The sequence below is a fragment of the Hirundo rustica genome, chromosome 10 (assembly GCF_015227805.2).
Source record: "Hirundo rustica isolate bHirRus1 chromosome 10, bHirRus1.pri.v3, whole genome shotgun sequence".
Lineage (NCBI taxonomy): Eukaryota > Metazoa > Chordata > Aves > Passeriformes > Hirundinidae > Hirundo > Hirundo rustica.
In genome coordinates this window covers 17,955,440-17,974,058 of record NC_053459.1, presented here as the reverse complement: position 1 = coordinate 17,974,058, position 18,619 = coordinate 17,955,440, and the positions used below count along the sequence as shown (strand labels likewise).

General features: G+C 40.6%; 1 protein-coding gene across 9 annotated transcripts in view; it reads left to right on the top strand.

Annotated features, from left to right (window-relative positions):
- The window catches only part of ATP11B (ATPase phospholipid transporting 11B (putative)), a 63,899-nt gene extending 46,227 nt beyond the window's left edge, over positions 1-17,672 (top strand). The window contains exons 29-32 of one of the 9 annotated variants that reach the window (XR_009208200.1): positions 1,606-1,691; positions 9,021-9,154; positions 15,412-15,485; positions 16,927-17,672. Coding sequence is in view for 7 of the 9 variants with exons in the window: in XM_040073700.2 (XP_039929634.1) it covers positions 9,021-9,239 (219 nt within the window). In the remaining 2 variants the exon portion in view is untranslated. Of the gene's footprint in view, positions 1-1,605; positions 1,692-5,827; positions 5,951-9,020 lie in introns of all 9 variants that reach the window. The other 8 variants (XM_058422003.1, XM_058422000.1, XM_058421999.1 and 5 more) reach the window with 8 other exon arrangements.
- Positions 17,673-18,619: the final 947 nt, after the last annotated feature.

Genomic DNA, 18,619 nt, shown 5'->3' with positions numbered 1-18,619 from the left:
TTTGTGTGTCTGATAGTGAAATTATAGCTACAAATGTATTTGCAAATAGAAGGCACCTCTTTGTTCCTTTCTTGAGGTTTGATCTGTTGACTTTTCCCTGCTCTTGCTTTAATGGGACAATCAGCTCCGCTGGATTTCATTCACTGTTCTTGCACTGGGGAAGTTGATATAACTGAGGAGGAGCAGATCATCAGCTTAGCACATTTGTTGTCAGGAAGTGGCAGAATGCTTCTTTTATGATCATATCTCATAATCTGTGTTTAAAATTCCTAGTAAATGTTTTTCTTTTCATTTCCAAGCAGAGGAAGAGACCAACTTTCAGATAGAAAGGGTTTGGAGAATGTCTTTGTCCTAAATGCTAAGGGTGATGACTGATGCTAGTGAATTCTGTGGAAGTCACTGAAGGAATAAATATGGAACTTTGTATATTGTCCTTTTAAGTTATTTTTCATTGTGTAGGTGCAACCTCTGTATAACTGAACATGTTTAATTATTCATTTTTAATTGTAGGACAGCATTAGTATATTTTCATATTGAGGGAAAGAAAAAGCTTGATTTATATTTTTTATCATGACAAGATAAATTGTTACATGATCTAGTTCCATGTTTTTGAATTGCAGCTATTTAGGTTATTTGTTTCTGTCTGCCATCATTTAAATTCTGAACTAATCCCAGGAGCAGTGAGCAAAACACATATTTCTCAGCTGAAAATTCTTGCCTCTATTGTTTTAATTTTTCAGAAATTTTTTGTGTGTCTGACTTACCTGATTAGTGCTCTGAATTCACTGTATCTGTAGGAATCTGCCATACCTTGATTTCATATCTTTTTGTTGCTATAAGGTGATAACATCAAGTGTGAGTTTGCCTCTGTTCTGTTAGATGTAACATGTAGCTAAGTTGTTCATAAGAGAGCAGAGAAATATGAGAGAGAAATTTGATAGGCTTTTGAATGTAAATATTGTTCAGTCACAGCAATTTAAATCTCAGTCATTCATTTTGGGTATCCGAAGATTAAAAATTTGACAGAAAAGCATGAGTTGACTTTTATAGAGGATGAGCTTGGTTAACTTCATGTTCCTTAATGCACTTAAGGTGAATGTGTGTTACCGTATTTCATTTTAGTTTTGCTGTGTTTCAAGGCTTTTTGCTGGCCTAAAGAAAAGCCATCTTATGTTTCTCTGAGGTCAGTTGCCCTGAAGTAGCTTGTGGGCGATTTCTCAGTACAGGTCTGTTACAGAATCATACAGGAGGGATTGGACAGTAAGGTAAATGTGAATCAAAATAGAAGTCTTTGGGTAAGGATAAATCACAGCACTACTGAGGGGAGAAGGCAATATAGAATAAAGGTGTCTGGTAAAGCACAGATGTAAAAGTGTGTAGGCCTTTTCTCTCAGTTTGAAAACAAAGGTACTTTAAGAATGGTCCTGCCAAACAGTGACTGGATGTGATGGTCCCAGGAGCTGTCTTGAAGGTACCAGGCTTGTGTTCTGTATATGATGTGTATTCCACTTAAATAACAATGTGTTGTCCTGTGTCTTTCTCTTAGAAAATTACTGCTGCTACTTACTGACATGTATGTTCCATCCCTTCTCTGTCCAATTGTAGATGTACTCCAACAGAGTTGCTTTAAGTGACGAGTTCATCGCACTGCAGCCATTGTCCAGGGCAAGGAATCAGCTGAGCAAAATTAGGTAGAGTAGGAGGGACAGTTCCTCATCAACTCTTATGCATGCTCAAGGTGAACTAACCAGTGCTGAGAGAGATGGGAAGAGGCATGAATATATATTAGCGGGGTTGAGAGGGCAATACCTGTAGTGCAGAAACATTCAGTTTGATGATTTCTAAGCTTTGCTCTTTGTTTCTGAGCCAAATGCTTCTCCTAAGTAGCATGTGTTGGACGTGCTTTTTCTTTTTTTTTTTTTTTTTTTTAAGGAAAAAACATCCCTAGCATGATGCTCAATTTCCAGAATAAAGATCAGCTGTTCTTGCATCCATTTTTAAATAATCTAGTAGTTTCTAGCATGGTTATAATGCTTTTAGTTTCTTAATGATAAAAGTTAAGTGCATTTTGCATGCTGGATAATTTCAGCTTTATAAGGCTGTGACAGGAAGATCCATGTACTTCAGACAGCAATTTCTTGCGAGTTATTTGACCATTTTAATTTGCTTTCAATTGTGTCAAAAGAGCAGAAAATGTTTGAAGCTTGGGTGCGTCCATACCCTTGTGCAGCTGAGGCTTTTTGTGTCTGTTTTGTGCAGCTATAAAGTGAGTGTTGTTTGTTTTCAATGTGTATAGATATATATTCCTAAAGGCATTTGGCTACAAAGTCCCAGAAAATTATTCAAAACAAGATCAAAGCATACATGTGTCTATTTAGGTAAAACATGATTCTGCAACTCTTCAAATGCACTGAGTTCAGCACATGAAAAGCTGTCAAATGCTGATTCTCTTTTGTAAGACTTAAGCATTCATATGCATCAGCAATGTCTCAATCTGTTAAATTCCGCCAATATCTACTTCTGCATCCTATTGCAAGAATTAATGCAAAGATCTGATTACTTTTAAATATTTTTCAAGGTGACTTTGTTGTTAAAAATGTGCAAATAGGTGCATAAGAGAACCAACTGACCTACATTTTAGGGACTTCATTGCTGTTCGTTTAACCAAAAGAGAAAAGTTTTGTATTTCCTCTGAGAGTGCACTACAACTTTACAAGGCAAAATTTGAAATGGCCCTTGTGTTGTGGTGTTAGTGACCCCAGTGTGAAACACAACACCTTGGATTTCCAAACACCCAGGGGGATAGTGGTGGGCTGGTTTTATTTTTTTGTTTTGTTTTGAATTCAGCACTTAATAGCTTTAAAACAGGCAAAGTACAGTGTGGCTTTTGAAAGCTGTTAAACTTAAGAACATATTGGGGAAGTTCCTCTGCAAAAGCTTTTACAAGTTAGCTTTTCAAATTCTTAGTTTATCGGATACCTTGGTTTATCAAGTTACCTTTTAAGAACTTTGGATAAGTGTATGTAAGTCTCTGTTTTCTCAGTGAATTATTTAAGTGAATTACGTCACACATCATACCCACACCAAAGGTTTTAGAACAGAAGATTCTGTTAAAATGTCAGAAACTAAACATGTCTTAATGATTATGCAGCTGGATAGTCAAAGGAAAATGAAGCTGTCTAGGAATGCAGCACTGTAGCCATTAAAATTCTAAAACTGGGAGAATCCTTGCTAATGGGATGCAATTTTCTTCATATTCAACTTAGGGAAGAGTTTAAAAAAAAGGGGAAATCTGTTTTGTCCATGAGCAACAAGTGATTATGTAAATCCAGTTCTCTTGTAAATCAGAATTTTTGCACTTGAGTATCCCATAGTACCTGAAGTACAAGCAGTAGTTTTCTAATACGCAGTTGCAACAAGAAGCAAACAAGGATTCAGGTTTCTCTAGTTCTTTATTCTGTTTTTGGACAAAGTTCAGAAGTTATTCTGTGGATCCTTGCCTTTCCCTTGTGAAAAGGGAAATCAGTTGATAGACAAAAACTACTCACTTCACTGTATTCAATAAAATCTAATGTGAAGAGCGTGAGGTGGTTTCTATGGTTTTCCCAAAGCAATAGGGCAAAGAAGGCAAGGAAAACTGAGCATGAAACAGAAGAGCTGCCTGGTGAATATGTAGCTGTAAAGCAGCTAATCTGGTACATGCCCACCTGGGGATTGCATCCTTTGTGACTGCAGAATGCATGGAGGTTGATGAACAGACTTTGGCAGGTTTTTGTTGTTTGTAAATATGTATTAAAAGTCTCAAAAGGAGCATAACTCCAGGTTAAACTGAGTTATGCCTTGTTCTGCCAAAATGCTTACTCTTCTCATGAGATCAAAAGAAGACTTATTTTATGAATGCATATTAAAAGAGAACTATGACGTTACAATAATTTTTTATTTCTGTAGGCCTCACAGTGTGCAAAACATGTTCTAATTTATATTGAGTACATTGGTGATGTACATTTAAGATCTTTGAGGGGGATCTTCTAAGTGTCCAGGTGATTCCTGTAAGTCAGAACTGCACTGTCCCTTTTGGAACGTGGGATGAAGAGGAGATGAGGCAGCACAGGCAGGTGCAGGAGTTGTGCTTAGCTGGAGTCTGACTGAGCATTGCTTTCCTCCACAGCTGCCTCTCCTGTTCTTGGAATGTGTGAAATGTGCATCTTAGGGTCCTAACCAGGTCCCACTGTATCATTCCATGTTTTTTTCTGTAAAGAAAGTGTTCTGTGTGCATGTATGTCCTGTGCTTTGTAAGAACTGTCAGAAATCTTAAGCCACATTTGAGAAGTGCTGCTTGGACAGATGTTTTAATTCTACTTACTGATGGGATTAACTATGTTTGCAGAGTTTCCACCTTTGGACAGTGTGTTATGGGCTGTACCCAGGACAGGGGGAATGTAAGACATCAAGCAAGGGTTTTATTTACAGAGAAGGCTGTCAGTGCACAGTGTTATGTCCAGGGCTCTGGAGCATTTACCTTGTCACAGCCAAACCCTGTTCTTTCCCCATCTCCAGCCCCATGAATCTGTTGTTGCCTGGTTTTCCCTTCATCTCAGTCCAGATCTGCTCTTTAGATGTGTCCAGAACTCCAGGCCCTGGCTTTGTGGCCTTCATTCCTTGTCTGTACTTTTAACTTTAGCTCCTGTTCCATAGGATTCCCCCCTACAGCTTTTGGGTCTGACCCAACCCAGCTGTGTCGAGTGAAGAGCAGAGAGGTCTCTGTTCCTTTTACAGCTTATATTTTCTGTAAGGAACGTATGATTTCTGAGAAAACTGTCCAAGTGGAAGCATGAATTCCCACTAGTGAGGTGTGCTAGGACACCCTGATGTGCTGCACTTTGATCAAGGGTAATCTCTTCCTTCACAGACTTGTTCATTGTGTTAGCATAGCTTGGTGTTGATCTGTTGGCTAATCCACAGAATCTATCGCAGGAAGATGAGGAAATGAGGGAAGAAGCACCATTTTGGATTTGACTTCAGTCACAAAAGTGCACGTACTACATGCTTGAAGAAACTTTTGTCTAATGACTCAGAAATAATGAAATAATTTAGCACTCGTAGGTTCACTTGATACAAAGAATAGAAAAAGAAGTGATGAAAACATCATGGCAGTGAAGTTGTTAGATGTCAGCATTCCTATATATTTTCTCTAAAAATTTTAAATCTCATTGTTTGGGATTTTGGTATATGGTATATTAAGGGTTAGAGATACTGAAATTTACAGTAGGGAGCAAATCCTAACTTAATTGTGGAATAGTAATAACCATCTCATATCAATTTTCTAAAAGCTCCATGTGGCAGCAGAATGTTGGCAGCTGGGACCTGGGCTCAGGAAAATACCCTGCAGTGCTCTTAACTTGGTGTACAGGCTTAAACACATTCCCTGTTCCTCGATGTGCCAGCTTCAGTGTGATTAAATCTTGGGTTGAAATGTCTGTCTTGTGGCTCATGGAATAACCTACAATAAGACAAACAAACTGAAATGGTCCTTTCTGTTAGAAGGGGGAAAACAAAACTCCAAAACCTAACAATTTTAGATAGATTCCAAATTTGTTGTGTTTCCTTGTTGAAGTCTGTAGAGCACAAAAAGGACAAACACTTCTAACACTTGGGCGCTGAGAAAACCGCATTTGATCCACCAAAAATAAAAATTGCCTCTTGACCTTGTAAATATGCCTTGTTCTCTCGAGACCAGACCTGTGAAAGTTCTTGTAACAATGGTAACTGTTTTAAAGCAATGCAAACGTGGTGCTTTATAAGATCTGTTGCTTTTCTGTCCTTCCAGATGGAAGAAGATAAGGGTTCAGTCAGCTCAGCATGTGACTTTGCTGAAAGCAGGCACAGAGGGGAGGACAATAGGCAGCTGCTAGACCCATCTTGTCTGCCCGACAGTTCTTACCTCCACTAGGTAGTACTCCCACTGTACCCTAATGTGTGTGCATTTATTTACATATATCATACAGAGACAGCCATTGAGCCAGCTCCAAAATACCCGTATTTCTGGTATCTGCAAGAAAAATTGCATCACACGATGTTGGTTTGATTTTTTTTTTTCCTTTCCTTTATCAAGCTGAATCATTCTTTAATTCTGCACCTCAGTTGCTTTTTGATTTATTACATCCAATGGGCCATTCTCATATGAAGTATTATGTTTCTTGAGATTCCAGGTCTTATCTTGTGAACATACTTTATTTGCTGCCCAAATATTAATATCTGGTATTTCTCTATACTCATTGATTTTTTTTAAAGCATTGTCCCTCCTGCCTAGTGTTTCCTCAGGGTTTGTTTCAGGTCTTCAGGGAACATTATGCCTTCCTGCCTTGCCATGCCAGATTTTACTTTGGTATAAAACCATGACCATAATTGTCCTCCACAGAGAGAAGGTGAGAAAAGGGATTCTCTAGCATATCTAGCTTCCTTCCAGGCAGTGGATCTAACTACAAAAATTCATGTTCACCAAGCAATGATAAACAATATATCTACATATAAAGTTTAATTGGGTTTTTTGTCCTTAATGTTCTCACAGTATTTCTTTGCACTTAACTGTGAGTTTGACAGAAGAGAATTGTTGTTTCCAGGCTTATGTAAGGTCGCATTTGCCATTTTTTTAAAAAGTGATATTAACTTTTCCATAAGTTGTGGTTCAAGCATGATCCTAGCTTTTTGTATCTAACTTGTGAAGAATAAAGGAGAGTCTCCAGAAACAGAGACATTAGACCTCCAAAATCCAGAGCTGAGGGTTTGCTCCTTGGAAGCTCATTTGGGTTACTCTTGGTTCCTCTTTATGACAGTCTTTGGATAATATCCAGGACTGCTGGCTCTCAGGGTAACAGATTCCAAGGAAAAAATGCTCTGGTTCATCTGATCCAGCATACAGCTGGACTTTCTGCAGTAACTTTGAAGGTCTACTTGAGGTAATGGATGAACTAAATACTTGTTTGAAATCCTTGGGTGTAGGAATGTTACAGTTTCGTATTGCTGTGACAAAGGCTGGGAAGGTCACTCCATCTGCAGCGGGGGGTTTGCCTGCTGACCTCCAAATGGGAATTCCTTCTGCTCTGGGAGCACATTCCAAGGTGGTTCTGAAGGTCATATTTGCTGGTACTGCAGTGCTGCAAAGCGTGCAGTTCCTGATTCTGGTATCTTCTGTGGCACTGCAGTTGGGACCAGTCATGGTGGACATCACATGAGGGTGTTCAGGGGCTCAGGCTCTGTTGAGATGTGTTTTGTTTTGTCTTTTAACCAGAACCCTTTTCACACCTGTCACTTGCAAATCTTCTGCTCCTGCCTCTCAGGTACAGAAGTTCATTGTCGTAGTAAATGTTCCTTTTGTATCCCAAAGACCCCCCGGATGAGTGTGTGAGTTAAGGCGTGTTCTGCCTGTACTCAGCCACGGCCTCTGAGGTACAGGCATCCCCAGGGTCAGGGGGCTCAGTTTGTAGAGAGTGCTGTACATTCCAGCAGCTGCTGAGTGACAGTCCTGTGAGAATCACAATGAGTGGTGTGATGGGACAGTCTGAAGGGGCTGTGGGGAATGTGGCACACGGCTGAGAAAGGGGCAGGGACAGGAAAAGGTGCGTGGAAACAAACACCAGTTCTGCGTGTGTTCCTCTTGTCCTACCAGCTGAGATTTTTTTCTCTTGTATTTCCAAAAGCCTCTTGTTTCTGTTAGCTGCCTCTTCTTTGTTGTGTAGGCTGTTCTTCTCTTGTGAAGCTGTAAATGTGTCCAGCTGCCTGTTTGGGGGAATTAGGAAAGAGAGTGTATCCACTCATAGTGAACCATTCCCACAACTCTTGAGATTCTTTGCTTTCCTTGCAGTGTTTGGAAACTGTGGGTGGCATGGAAGAAATTGGGGCTCAAAACTAGAATCTTCAGACAACAGCCACCTTTGGTGTCACAGTGAAAAGTTGTGGGAAGGTCTTAAGTGAGCTGTGTCCTGTCATGGACAAAGGTGCCTCCTCCCTGAATTCTTCTTTCACTGGTGTGAGGAGAGGGTAATGAATGCTGAAGTTCAGCCTCTGTGTTCAGTATTTGTTTGACAGGATGCTCTTGTGGAGAATTTAAATTAAAAGGCATCCCCACACTTCACATTTTTATTTCTCTTTGGAATGGTTACTGAAGTCAGTTTAGGATATTCTCTCTGCTGAAGTAGGAGATTCCAGATATGCTGCACTCAGTGCAGCAGTGCTGTAGAGGAGCACACTGGTAGGTGGCACTCCCATACATCTGTTACTGCTTTCTTTTCATTTTATTTCTTTTATTCCTTTTTTTTTTTCCTCACCTACAAAACATGAGCTGTTGAAAGAGTTTATTATGCTAATGTTAAATTATTCTTCATGATGCCATGAACATGACTAAACCTTTCTGACATCAGCCTTGTTTGCTTTTGGATAAACCATGTTCACACAATCAGGAATGTACTTTTGTTCCGTACCAAGCCAAGGTTATCTATGGTGGTGATATAATGTCAATTATTCTAGGAAGTTGCATTGTGCACTTGAGGAAGAATTATTTGGGATCGGGTTGCTGTGTTGTATTGTGCAGCCTGAAGCTTTGTCTTGATAAATTTCCCTTAAAATAGGGCTGAGCTGGTCTAAACTGTTGTAGGGCCACAGAGGTGAATCAAGGCATCCCAACTGGAAGTGCATGTGCTGTGGGGGTTGTTGGAGGGAATTCCTGACCAGTTCATTTCCAGTGTTAGGCACGTGCAGTGCCAGGCCGTTTCCAGGCACTCAATAAGGCTGCACTCAAACCTTGGGAAGAACAAATTTTAGTGTGTGTAGACCTTAGGAAGTGGTGATATTATTTTTCAAAATTCTGCTATAAAATTGAAAAATATTCAACACTCTAGCTTTAAGAAAACCTGCTTTTCCTAAGCGTTTTTTGGTAACGTCTTCGTTACTAGAATTTGTGAGTACTGATTTTTCTTTTTTCTTTTTTCTTTTTTCTTTTTTTTTTTTTATTTTTTTCTTTGCAGCTTACTGAGGCAGGTTCAGGTATCAACTGCTTGGACTCCATGTGCTGCTTCTCAGATGGGGAAACAGCATGCACATCTGTTAGAAGAATGCTGGAACGACTAATGGGAAGGTGTAGCCCAAGCCGGGTCAACAGGTGTGGCATTTCTCTCAATAGCCTTTGCTGCAGACGATTCTCCTATAAACTGGAACCTGATGAGCCTGCAGCAATAGATGTCTAGAAACCAGCTGCAGGTTTTGCTTTTCTAAGTAGAAAGCGCAGCTCTTTATTGTACTTTTTTCATCCTAAAAGATTAGCTTGTTTCTTTTTGAGTGGTTTCTTTTGGGATGGGGAGGGGAAAACCGATTTTCGAAAGATTTCTGTTGAAGTGTTTAGTTTGGCTTTACAAGCTCTTGTGTTGTATCTATCGTAATTTCTCTTGATTTGTACATTCTTCTCTTTAGAAAATCAAGCCTTGCTGCTGTTTTTGTTCTCCTTTTTACGATTACTTTTTTGCCTTCACGAATCAGGAGTTGTTTGTAAAGTCAAAAGACTTCTCCCTTTGGTTCTTGATGTACAACCTCCAAATATTTACCTTGGAGCTTGCATTACTCCTGAAGGTGTACAAAAGGCTCACGTTCCCCCCCTTAAATCTAACTTCATTGTTAGGAGGAGAGCCTTTAAATCTTTCAGCCATTGATTGATATGAAGATGAAATATTTTTGTAGTATAACTTTTATAATCTATTTCTAAAATCAGAGTGATTGACGGAACAGAGTCTTCAGGTTCTAAGAATTTTCAATGTTTTTTGGGTTCCAGAAGGTATATTGTCAAAATCATGTGTGCCATTCCGAAGTATGTGCTAAATAAACCTTTCACAAACCACGTGTGAAACAAACGTCAGTGGCGTAAAAGCACGCTGAGTAATTGAATATGTGTGAGCAGCCCAGCTGGGAGAGGAGCTCTCACTGAATCCTCCCGTGTGCCATCTCCCCATTTCCAAACAAAGAGGGATAGCAAACAAATATGGAAATATTTGGGGGTAGAAATAAAAATAGCCGTTTGTACATCGTAATCTCTGTCCCTGAATGATATCATGGTCCTTCATTGGTCAAAAGGCAAACCTGAAAACACTGAACTTCACGCATTTTCAAGGAAACTCATTTTGTATTTGAAGAACTTTGTCTCTTTCAGTTAAAGGTTGTGATATCATTCACTGGGTATCAGATCCTGTGTGGGTAATTTTCCCTGACAGCTTTGTCAGCTCTGGTTCTGCCTTTAGGTATTGCCTGGTCTGTAGCTCATCTCTGTTGGAACTCTTGTGTTGAACACGGTGTCTGTGCTTTCAGTCAGTCTCTCTCTTCTGGCTTGCTTATGAAATTTATTCAGTGTTTCTACAAATCTAGGGTATGAGTATGCAAGAAGTTTCATTCCATATGAGAAACGAACTGTTACAATTAAATACATTTTTAATTCAAACTTGCTGTGTAGAAAGCCGGCATGATGTGTAAAATAAACAGTTTAATAGAATTTTTATTCTACAAGGTGAGCATTTAATTGGTCTAAAAATCAACATTTTGGTAGCAGTTGCTCTAACTTTTCTGGGTTTTTTTTCACTTCTCTGTAAAACTGTGCTTTCCAAATGAGAAATTTCTTATGCTACTTCTTTTCACTTATAGTTATCTAATTAAGGAAGGTTATTAGTTAACAATTGCCTTAGTAACCTGTAGTCTTATAAGGTAGGTATTCTGTGTTTTGTTTTCTGCAATGTATTTGCAGTTTTACAATTTTCTCTTTGTTCCACTCAATTTTTCTTTCCTTAAGAACTTAAAAATACTTATTGAAGCTAACTCATATTTGACAGAATATTAAACACTTTTTTCGAGACTGCTTTTTCTCAGGTTTCTTTTCTGCTTATCTCATGTAATTTGTAGATGAAGTTCCATCTAGCCAAATAATTTTAGAGTTCTTAGCCCATTAGGATTAAGTTCAATGAATATGCAAAACTATCTTGGTGCTACACTAAGGGCTGTGGGTTTTGCTTTTGCCTCTGGTTGAAACTGCTCTGAACAATCTTCTAGTTTCACTTAAATTTATGTACAGTACAAATAGAAAAGAGATTTTTTTGAAGTCAGTCATATTTATTTTCTCCAATGATTTCAGCTCCTTCCACTCAGTATTGACACTTAAAACCTGGTCTAAAAGTCAAGGGACAATTTTCCCCCTTATACTTTTGTTGCTAATATGAGAAAGTCTTTATTCATTTTTTAAATTACTAATTGCTTAAATCACATGAAGCAGTTACAAGTTGTGAAATGCTGAAGGTACAATTAAGAAAACTGTTGGGTGATTTTAAAATGGTTTAGGCTTTGTTCACGAGCTTGAGCTGCTTTGTTTTTCATCCAAATTTCCAGAAGATTGTGCAGTCCCTAACAAGATGGTCTTTTGAGTACTTGTACTCTGTAAAACAGCTAAGTATTCAACCAGGAGGTAGCTGCAAACTATTTTTGTTGATTGAAGTGATGCTGATGAATATGTTGTTTGTGCAAGTGCTGTGGAATGAAGAGCACTATTTAAAATAACGTTGCTGTAGCCAGCTTGTGTTGTATTCTCTGCTCCTGATATTCTGCCAGATATGATATTCTGTCAAATATGATAACATGGAATCAAACACTGTATCAAATTTTGATAAAAACTTTGAATCAAAGTCGTACAAATGCTTGGAGTAGCGGGCCACAGGAATATAGTCTCTTGTGCTTAATTTACTGCTTGTAAAATGTATTTGAGAAGTATTTTCTATAGCTTCATTCACCAGTTAGAATATAAAATGTGTGGTGTGGTATGTTAAAATGCATTTTTGTCTGTCTGTTCCATTAAATTGTCTGTCGACTTGTCAGTCACTAAACTATTAAGAATGCTGGATCACACACATTACTTGTACAGTAGGAATCATTGCTGAATTGTTGGGTCTGCCATCAGTGGTTCTTGTGTCGAGGCACTGCATGGAACAGTTCTAAAGAAACAGCAGATTTCTGACAGAGCCTAATTTGGAGGATAAGCTCGTTGTGTTTTTGATTTCCTGCCTTCCAAACTTCTTCAGCTTTTCCCATAGAGTCCTATAATGCTGTCCAGCCAAGAACAGTATTTCTTCCCAGGCAGTAATGTGTCCTCAAGTGAAAGACCCCTCTGAGTCAGCAGCTGTGGCCTCTGGGGTGGTTCCCTGATGTTTTGAAGTGTAACAGAAGGGATGAAACAAGTTCCTGGCTGGAGATAAGTTCTGCCTCCCCCACGTTTTCCCGCTGGGACGCGGCTGTGCCGGGGTTCCAGGGTTGGCTCTGTGCTCCTCAGGGCTCTGCTGGAACGGCCTCACGGTGCCTCTGTGCACAGGCAGCATTCACAGCCTCCCGAGCCACAGCACTAAAACTTCAGCTGCAAAATAGGCATAAAAACCTCTGCTTAATTCATAGTGATGGCAATAGCTGTAGCTGTGTGCTAATTACACAGCAGGCATGAATTGGCCTCTGTTTCCAAAGGCTGGAATGAACTGCAGGTAACTACATGAAATTAGCAGATTAGTCCTTTAAAGAGGCGCATTTGCCTGCTCTCCTAAGACTTTTACCTTTTGCTCTCATAGAGTGTCTCCTCACCTCTAGAGTACAAGTTCCCAGTCAGCCAAACTTTTCTTTTATTGTTACTTTAGATCTTGGAGTTCATCGGATCCCTTCTATGCCAACGACAGGAGCATCCTGACTCTCTCCACAATGGACTCATCCACTTGCTGACAGGGACATTTTTGCATGCCTTGTGGAAGCCATGTGGTGCTCACACACCTGTAGCAGGTGCTGAGGCGAGCTCAGTGTGCGGCGCTGCCCTAGGAAAGCCCAGAGGACTCCTGAGTCCAGGCAGGGCTTGTCTGGCCTGGCCTAATCTGCACAGCAGTCACTTCCCAGGAGTTTTTTAATTATATCTACAAATTGCTAAATAAGTTGGGGTTTTTTTAAGGAATGCTTTTACCTTCGACCATTTTATCCTTTTTGTTGCCGTATGAGCAGACTGGAATCCTACGTTTAATGCTTGAGACGTCCCTGTTAAGGCAATGACAGAAATCTTTCTCCTCCCAAATTTGAGTGATCAAATTTGAATCAATTTGAATCTCCACAATGAAACTTCTGAAAGTTGTGTTTTTCATGATGACCCTTCCCTTTAAACACACGTTCATTTTGAGCTGTCTTGCAGATGCTGTCTTAGCAGTCTGCAAAGCAATTTTGTTACTTCTGTGGACAGTTTCTGTATTCTATAAGCAATCAGTTTAGTAATTTTTCAGAGTTAAATGCAATTCAAATATTTATGCTGGTGTTTGAGTGGCAGTATATTAGCCATTGCTTTGAAAAACACTCGACTGTGACAAATCAGTCATTTGGAATAATAAGGGATATAACAGTTCACTGTTGTTCTAAAGTACAATTCAGAAACCGGTTATCTTCTATTATAAACCGGTTATCTTCTATTATGCCCTGTGTGTTTCATTAACGGTTCTGGATCCTGACATGGAAAAATTTGTTAAGAATTGGTGGATTGAGCAGAAGTCTCACTAGCATAAATTTTTTGAATTATTAATCCTTTTAAAGTTGGGGAATTTTTGCATGTTTTGTTCTTTTTCATGTATTTATATTAGGTCATGTTGTACTTTGAAGATATAATTAATGCTTCGTTATCTCCGTCTGTCGGAAGGATCCGAGACCTCGATGGCAATGTTTTGATACCTGAGAATGCCAATAAAAACAAATTGCACAGCTGGAGCTCCGGGTGGTGCATCCTGCAGGTGCCTCCGTGTCCCAGTGCAGACGTGTCTGCAGGCTGGGGGCTGGGGAGCAGCACCAGTTCACTGTTCCCTCAGCCAGGGAGACTGAACCCGCTGCTTGTCCTGGGATGTGGGAGATGGAGGTGCTGCAAGGGCGCCTTAGGACCCTGCTGCTCCTGGCTGGGGGCTGGGAAAAGTGCTGCTGCTCCGGGACACCCCCTGACATCTCTGACGGTGACATCCCATCCATAACTGGAGTACTCGTCCTGTGGGACAGCTAGAAGTGTAAAAATCCATCTTGAAATTAACTCTGGGTAAAAACTGTAAATCTGGGCTGCTGCCAGGGGAGTGTAACCCTCTTGACATCCCAGACTCTCCCAAGTTCAATGAGCAAAGAACTGATCCCGCCTTCCTGGGATCAGATCCTTCAGATGCTGCTCCTCACCTCTGAACAGCTCTGCTGTTCATTTTCCTGCCCATGGCTTTAACTGGGATTATTTCAGCTCTCCTCTTGGAGCTTTGTTTTTGCATTAGTGCCTGGCAGCTTCGCTCAGGCCTCGAGGCTGCAGGTACTGTGGAGTTTCCAAGATCTCACTGCTCAAGGCAACATTTGCGTAGGAAAGAAGTTGTCATTGCAACTTTGTAGTTAAATTTGTAGTGACTTGAACCTGCAGCACACAAGGGAATTTTTTCACTGTTCTTGGTGAAGATCAGTTCAGAAATTAAGAAGCTTCTAAATTAAATTACAAGATGAGAAGAAGAAACAAAATTTAAAAGGAAACTTTCCTTTTAAATACATATTTAATTCAGCATTCACAGCGCATTTCTGTATCATGTCTTCAGATGCCTGAGTGCAGCGAAGCTCGAGGTTGAAAATGTCAGTGTGCTCTAGATTCCCTCCAGCCAGTGCCTAGGGGATGAAGAAACACTAAAACTGAGCCTTGTCTTCTCCTGCAGCAGGTATGAACGTGACTAATCCCACTGCACAGGGCTGAAAACCTGGATCCAGCTGGAGAGGCAGTAACCTGCCGGTCATCCCTCCAGATCCCTCCATAGTAGCAAAATACACTTATTACTCCTATAACTTCCTTTATACTTCATATCTATATTAAACCTGGGTTTAAAATAGTGATTTTCTTCCTAGTAGCTTCTCCTCCTAGGACTCTTCATGCTGCCATGGATACCTAGGAAATACAGAATTATTTTACTACTCTAATCAGATATCTGCTGTTTAGCTGTATTTTACACCTCAGCCACAGTGTCTCACTTTCCAGCAGTGCTTGTTTCCGTGTCAGGCACAGCATTGTCCTGTCAGTGTGTGTCACCGTGTGCCCTCATCCGTGCGTGTGGTTCGTGTGTCCTGCCCTGGCACCCGGACGCGTTCATTGTGGCAGGGGAAGCAGAGGCTTGGCCAGAAACCTCACTCCAAGCATTTCCACTGGCCCAGCTCTCTAGGTGATGTATTTTGGCTTTTACCACACCAGGGTGTTGAGTAGATAATGCACAAAAGCAGCACAGTCGTGTATTTGAAGAATAATTTGCGCTCATTATGTGTTTCTTTAAAACCTTCCATCTCCTCTCCTCCCTTTCCCCCTCCTTCCCCTTTTCCCAGTGTTTGTAAGGTTACCGAAGAAACTTGCATTTAAACAATTCAGGAAGGACTTAAGAATCCATCCCTCGGCCAAGGTATATTTTTCTCTTTGCAGTAAATCTGAGTCAGTAATGTCTCATTGAATAAGAGCATAGATGTGGTTTGCTTAAGGGCAGGTTTTTTGGTGTGACAAATAACTTTGTGTGGAAGTCACCAGGATTTTATGTTGATGTCGCAAGTATTTTTGAAAATGCTCCTATTCGAGGACAAAAGACTTTGTGTACTCCTTGGATAGGTGAAGTGTAGGAGCCAGTTCACTGTGCCCTGGGCACAGTGCAGAGTCCTTCATGAGGGAAACTGAAAAATCCAGCTAATTCAGTGTAATGCTGGCATTCACCTCCCAGGGTGATGGTGAACGGGTGGGGGAGGCTTTGCCATGGGGAGGAAATGTTCTATTATTTACCTTTTAGCCTTGAAATCCATAAAAGCCTGTAGTAGATGTTTGTAGTTCAAAGCAAGAGTGGTGTACACTCACTTTACTATGCAGTGTCCCTGAGGAAGCACCTTCTCCACAGCCACTCCCGAATCTCTGCAGGTCAGTTCTGCCTCTGGGAAAAACAGGGTTTGGTTTTGTTACTTAGGAAAACAATTTTAGTTGCCAAACTCATGCTTTTAAGAGAATTCAGTGGGAAAAAAAAAAAAACCACCTGAGATGTTCTGAATTGTTTTAAAAACTAAAATGAAAATATCTTGCTTAAAAATACTCTGTATTTTTTAAGATTGCAGCAGGGAAGGGGGAACAGAAGCTTCAAAGGAAGGAATGCTGAAAACTTTGTTTTTTTCATGTTCAGAATTATTTGAGAGAAGCTTGTGCAACTTAGAATGCATATTAAGCACCTCTAATTTCTTATTGAAAATATTTGGTAATACTTTCAAACTTTTTTTTTATGATAGTGTAACTCCTTTATTGGAAAAAAATACCATTTTCTAGTGCTAGAAGTCTCAAAGCTGCAGCCTAAATTACTTTTCATAGTTCTATCTGCTATTGCTGTGCTTCTAAATATTTGTGATTTTGGTGAAATTCAGTGTTCCAAAGTGCTCAAGCAAAATGTGCTTTTGAACCACTTATTTCGAAGTTCTCTTTTTTTTGTGTAGAATCCCTAATAACTCACCACTGTCACTGCTCTCGCCACTGCTTTTTTACACAGATTGTTACACGGGTGTCACTGTGTAGTAACTGCTCCTAGAGCGGGGCAAACCTTTCATTATAGCCTTTGTCCTGTTCCTAAATTATTTCCCAGCCACGCTCTCTCCTTTGCAGCTCCAGGCTGGGAATTTTTTTCTGCAAATGTTTTTATTGTTGGTCGTTTCTCACGTTCCTCTGCCTCTGTTGTTTGCTCCCAGTGGCACGGTTGGGTTTGTGCTCTGGGGACGTCTCGGTTTGTAGCAGGGGCTCTGTCCGCTCTTGTCGCGCATTTGCCAGATGTGCCAGATGTGCCAGGCTTCTGCTTTCTGTGGATTTCTCTCTCCCTTCAGCTCAGTGCAGCTCCAAAGGCGTCGGGACTCGCTCAGAGCCGCGTGTGCTGCTGGGCTGTGTTGGTGCCAGCGCCCAGCTCCGGCCGTGTCGGGGGTGAAGAGCTCTGCGGGACGCGCGGGCGCCGCTCCTGGAGGCACAGAGCCAGGCTTGGCTGGAAGAGACCCTGGCTGCACCTCCATGGCCCGGGGGTTTGTTCATCTCTCCTCGGCACTTTCCAAGGAAATTACTTCAAACCGGCAGCAGGTTCTCACCCTTTTTGCATTTTGACAACAGGATAAAAGATGATCTGTGGGGCATGCAGTTGAAAATGAGGCGCACCTTGCTGCAGGAGGATCTTATTTGTATCTCAAAGAATGTATTTTTACAATTCCTAGTTGCGGTTCCCATGACAGATTTCAGGTTTTATGCATACAGAAATATCAAATCATCATCTAGACTCCTGTTTGTTCACTGACGTGGTACTGAGCTTGCTTCTTTGAAGAAAAAAAAATAGAATGGTCTCATCTCTGCAAGAAGTACCTTTTAAAAGATGTTGAACCTTAATTTTAGGCAGATTAGGGGCGCTGCCCACTGGAAATGAGCAATAATACAAAGAATTTTGGACCTCTGACACTGTGGCTGCCTCATGTTATTTTTGCTCCTCTGACAGCGAGGCTGTGTGCTTGCTCCTTGTACAGCTTGGTCAGTAGTTGTTTTGAAAATGGTTTATGAAAATTATATTTATTAAATAAAACTTTCACTTCTAGCTGTGTCATTGTTTTAATTATGTGAGCGGTAGAGGAAGAGATGGCAGAGCAAAGCCAGGCTTGCTGCACCCTGGCCCAGGGACAGTCAGGAGCAAGGCTGGAGAGAAATCACCAGTGAGAAAGAGAAAACAAACCTGGGTCTCTCCCCACACAATTTTTACAGCTCCCTCATCTCTCACAAGTTCCTTGCCCTAATTTGATTTATCCCTCACACTCCTGCCAGTTGTCCTTTGAACATGGAAAAAGGCTTGAAATGTTATATTCCACAAGCACAGAATTCACTTTAGAAAAGAAACAGTTGCAGTTTCATGCAAAACATTCACATTGCATTTACGCAGCTTTTGCTGACTGAGAACTTCCAGAAGCCAGGTTTGAGTTTCCTACCAGTTTAAATGGTCAGACTTGGGCCTGAGGTACAGGTGCCTATTTAGGAGCAAAACTTTGTGTTTATTTCTGCAGATCCTTCTACACGTTGGTACTAAACCAGCTCCATATGTGCAAGGCTAAGGCCTGGTTTTGACAGATGAAATTATAATTACATCAAGTAGTTAATGGTGTGCTCAACTGCTGGAGAGCTCAGGGGCCTGAAGGGCATCACTGGCTTTTGTTTAAAAGCCAACCCAGTCCATTTGCCATCCTCAAATAAAATTACAGAGACTCCTAGCAACATTATTTAAATAACACTGTGAATGACGAAAGTTTATAAAATGCATCCTTTAAAAAAATTAAATCTTTCTTAAATAATGATGTCCCAGTATGGATTTCACTGTAAAACATTTTGAGGCAAGTCATAAGTTACTTATTAACAGGTTGATCACTAAAAAGTGGTTTTACTGCTGTATTGAGGCATATCTGAACCACTGCAGTGTGTGCTGGGACAATCAGCTCCAGGTGGGATTTGTGAACATGGGGAACAAGCAACAGGCAAGGTCGAGGAGCAGTTTTT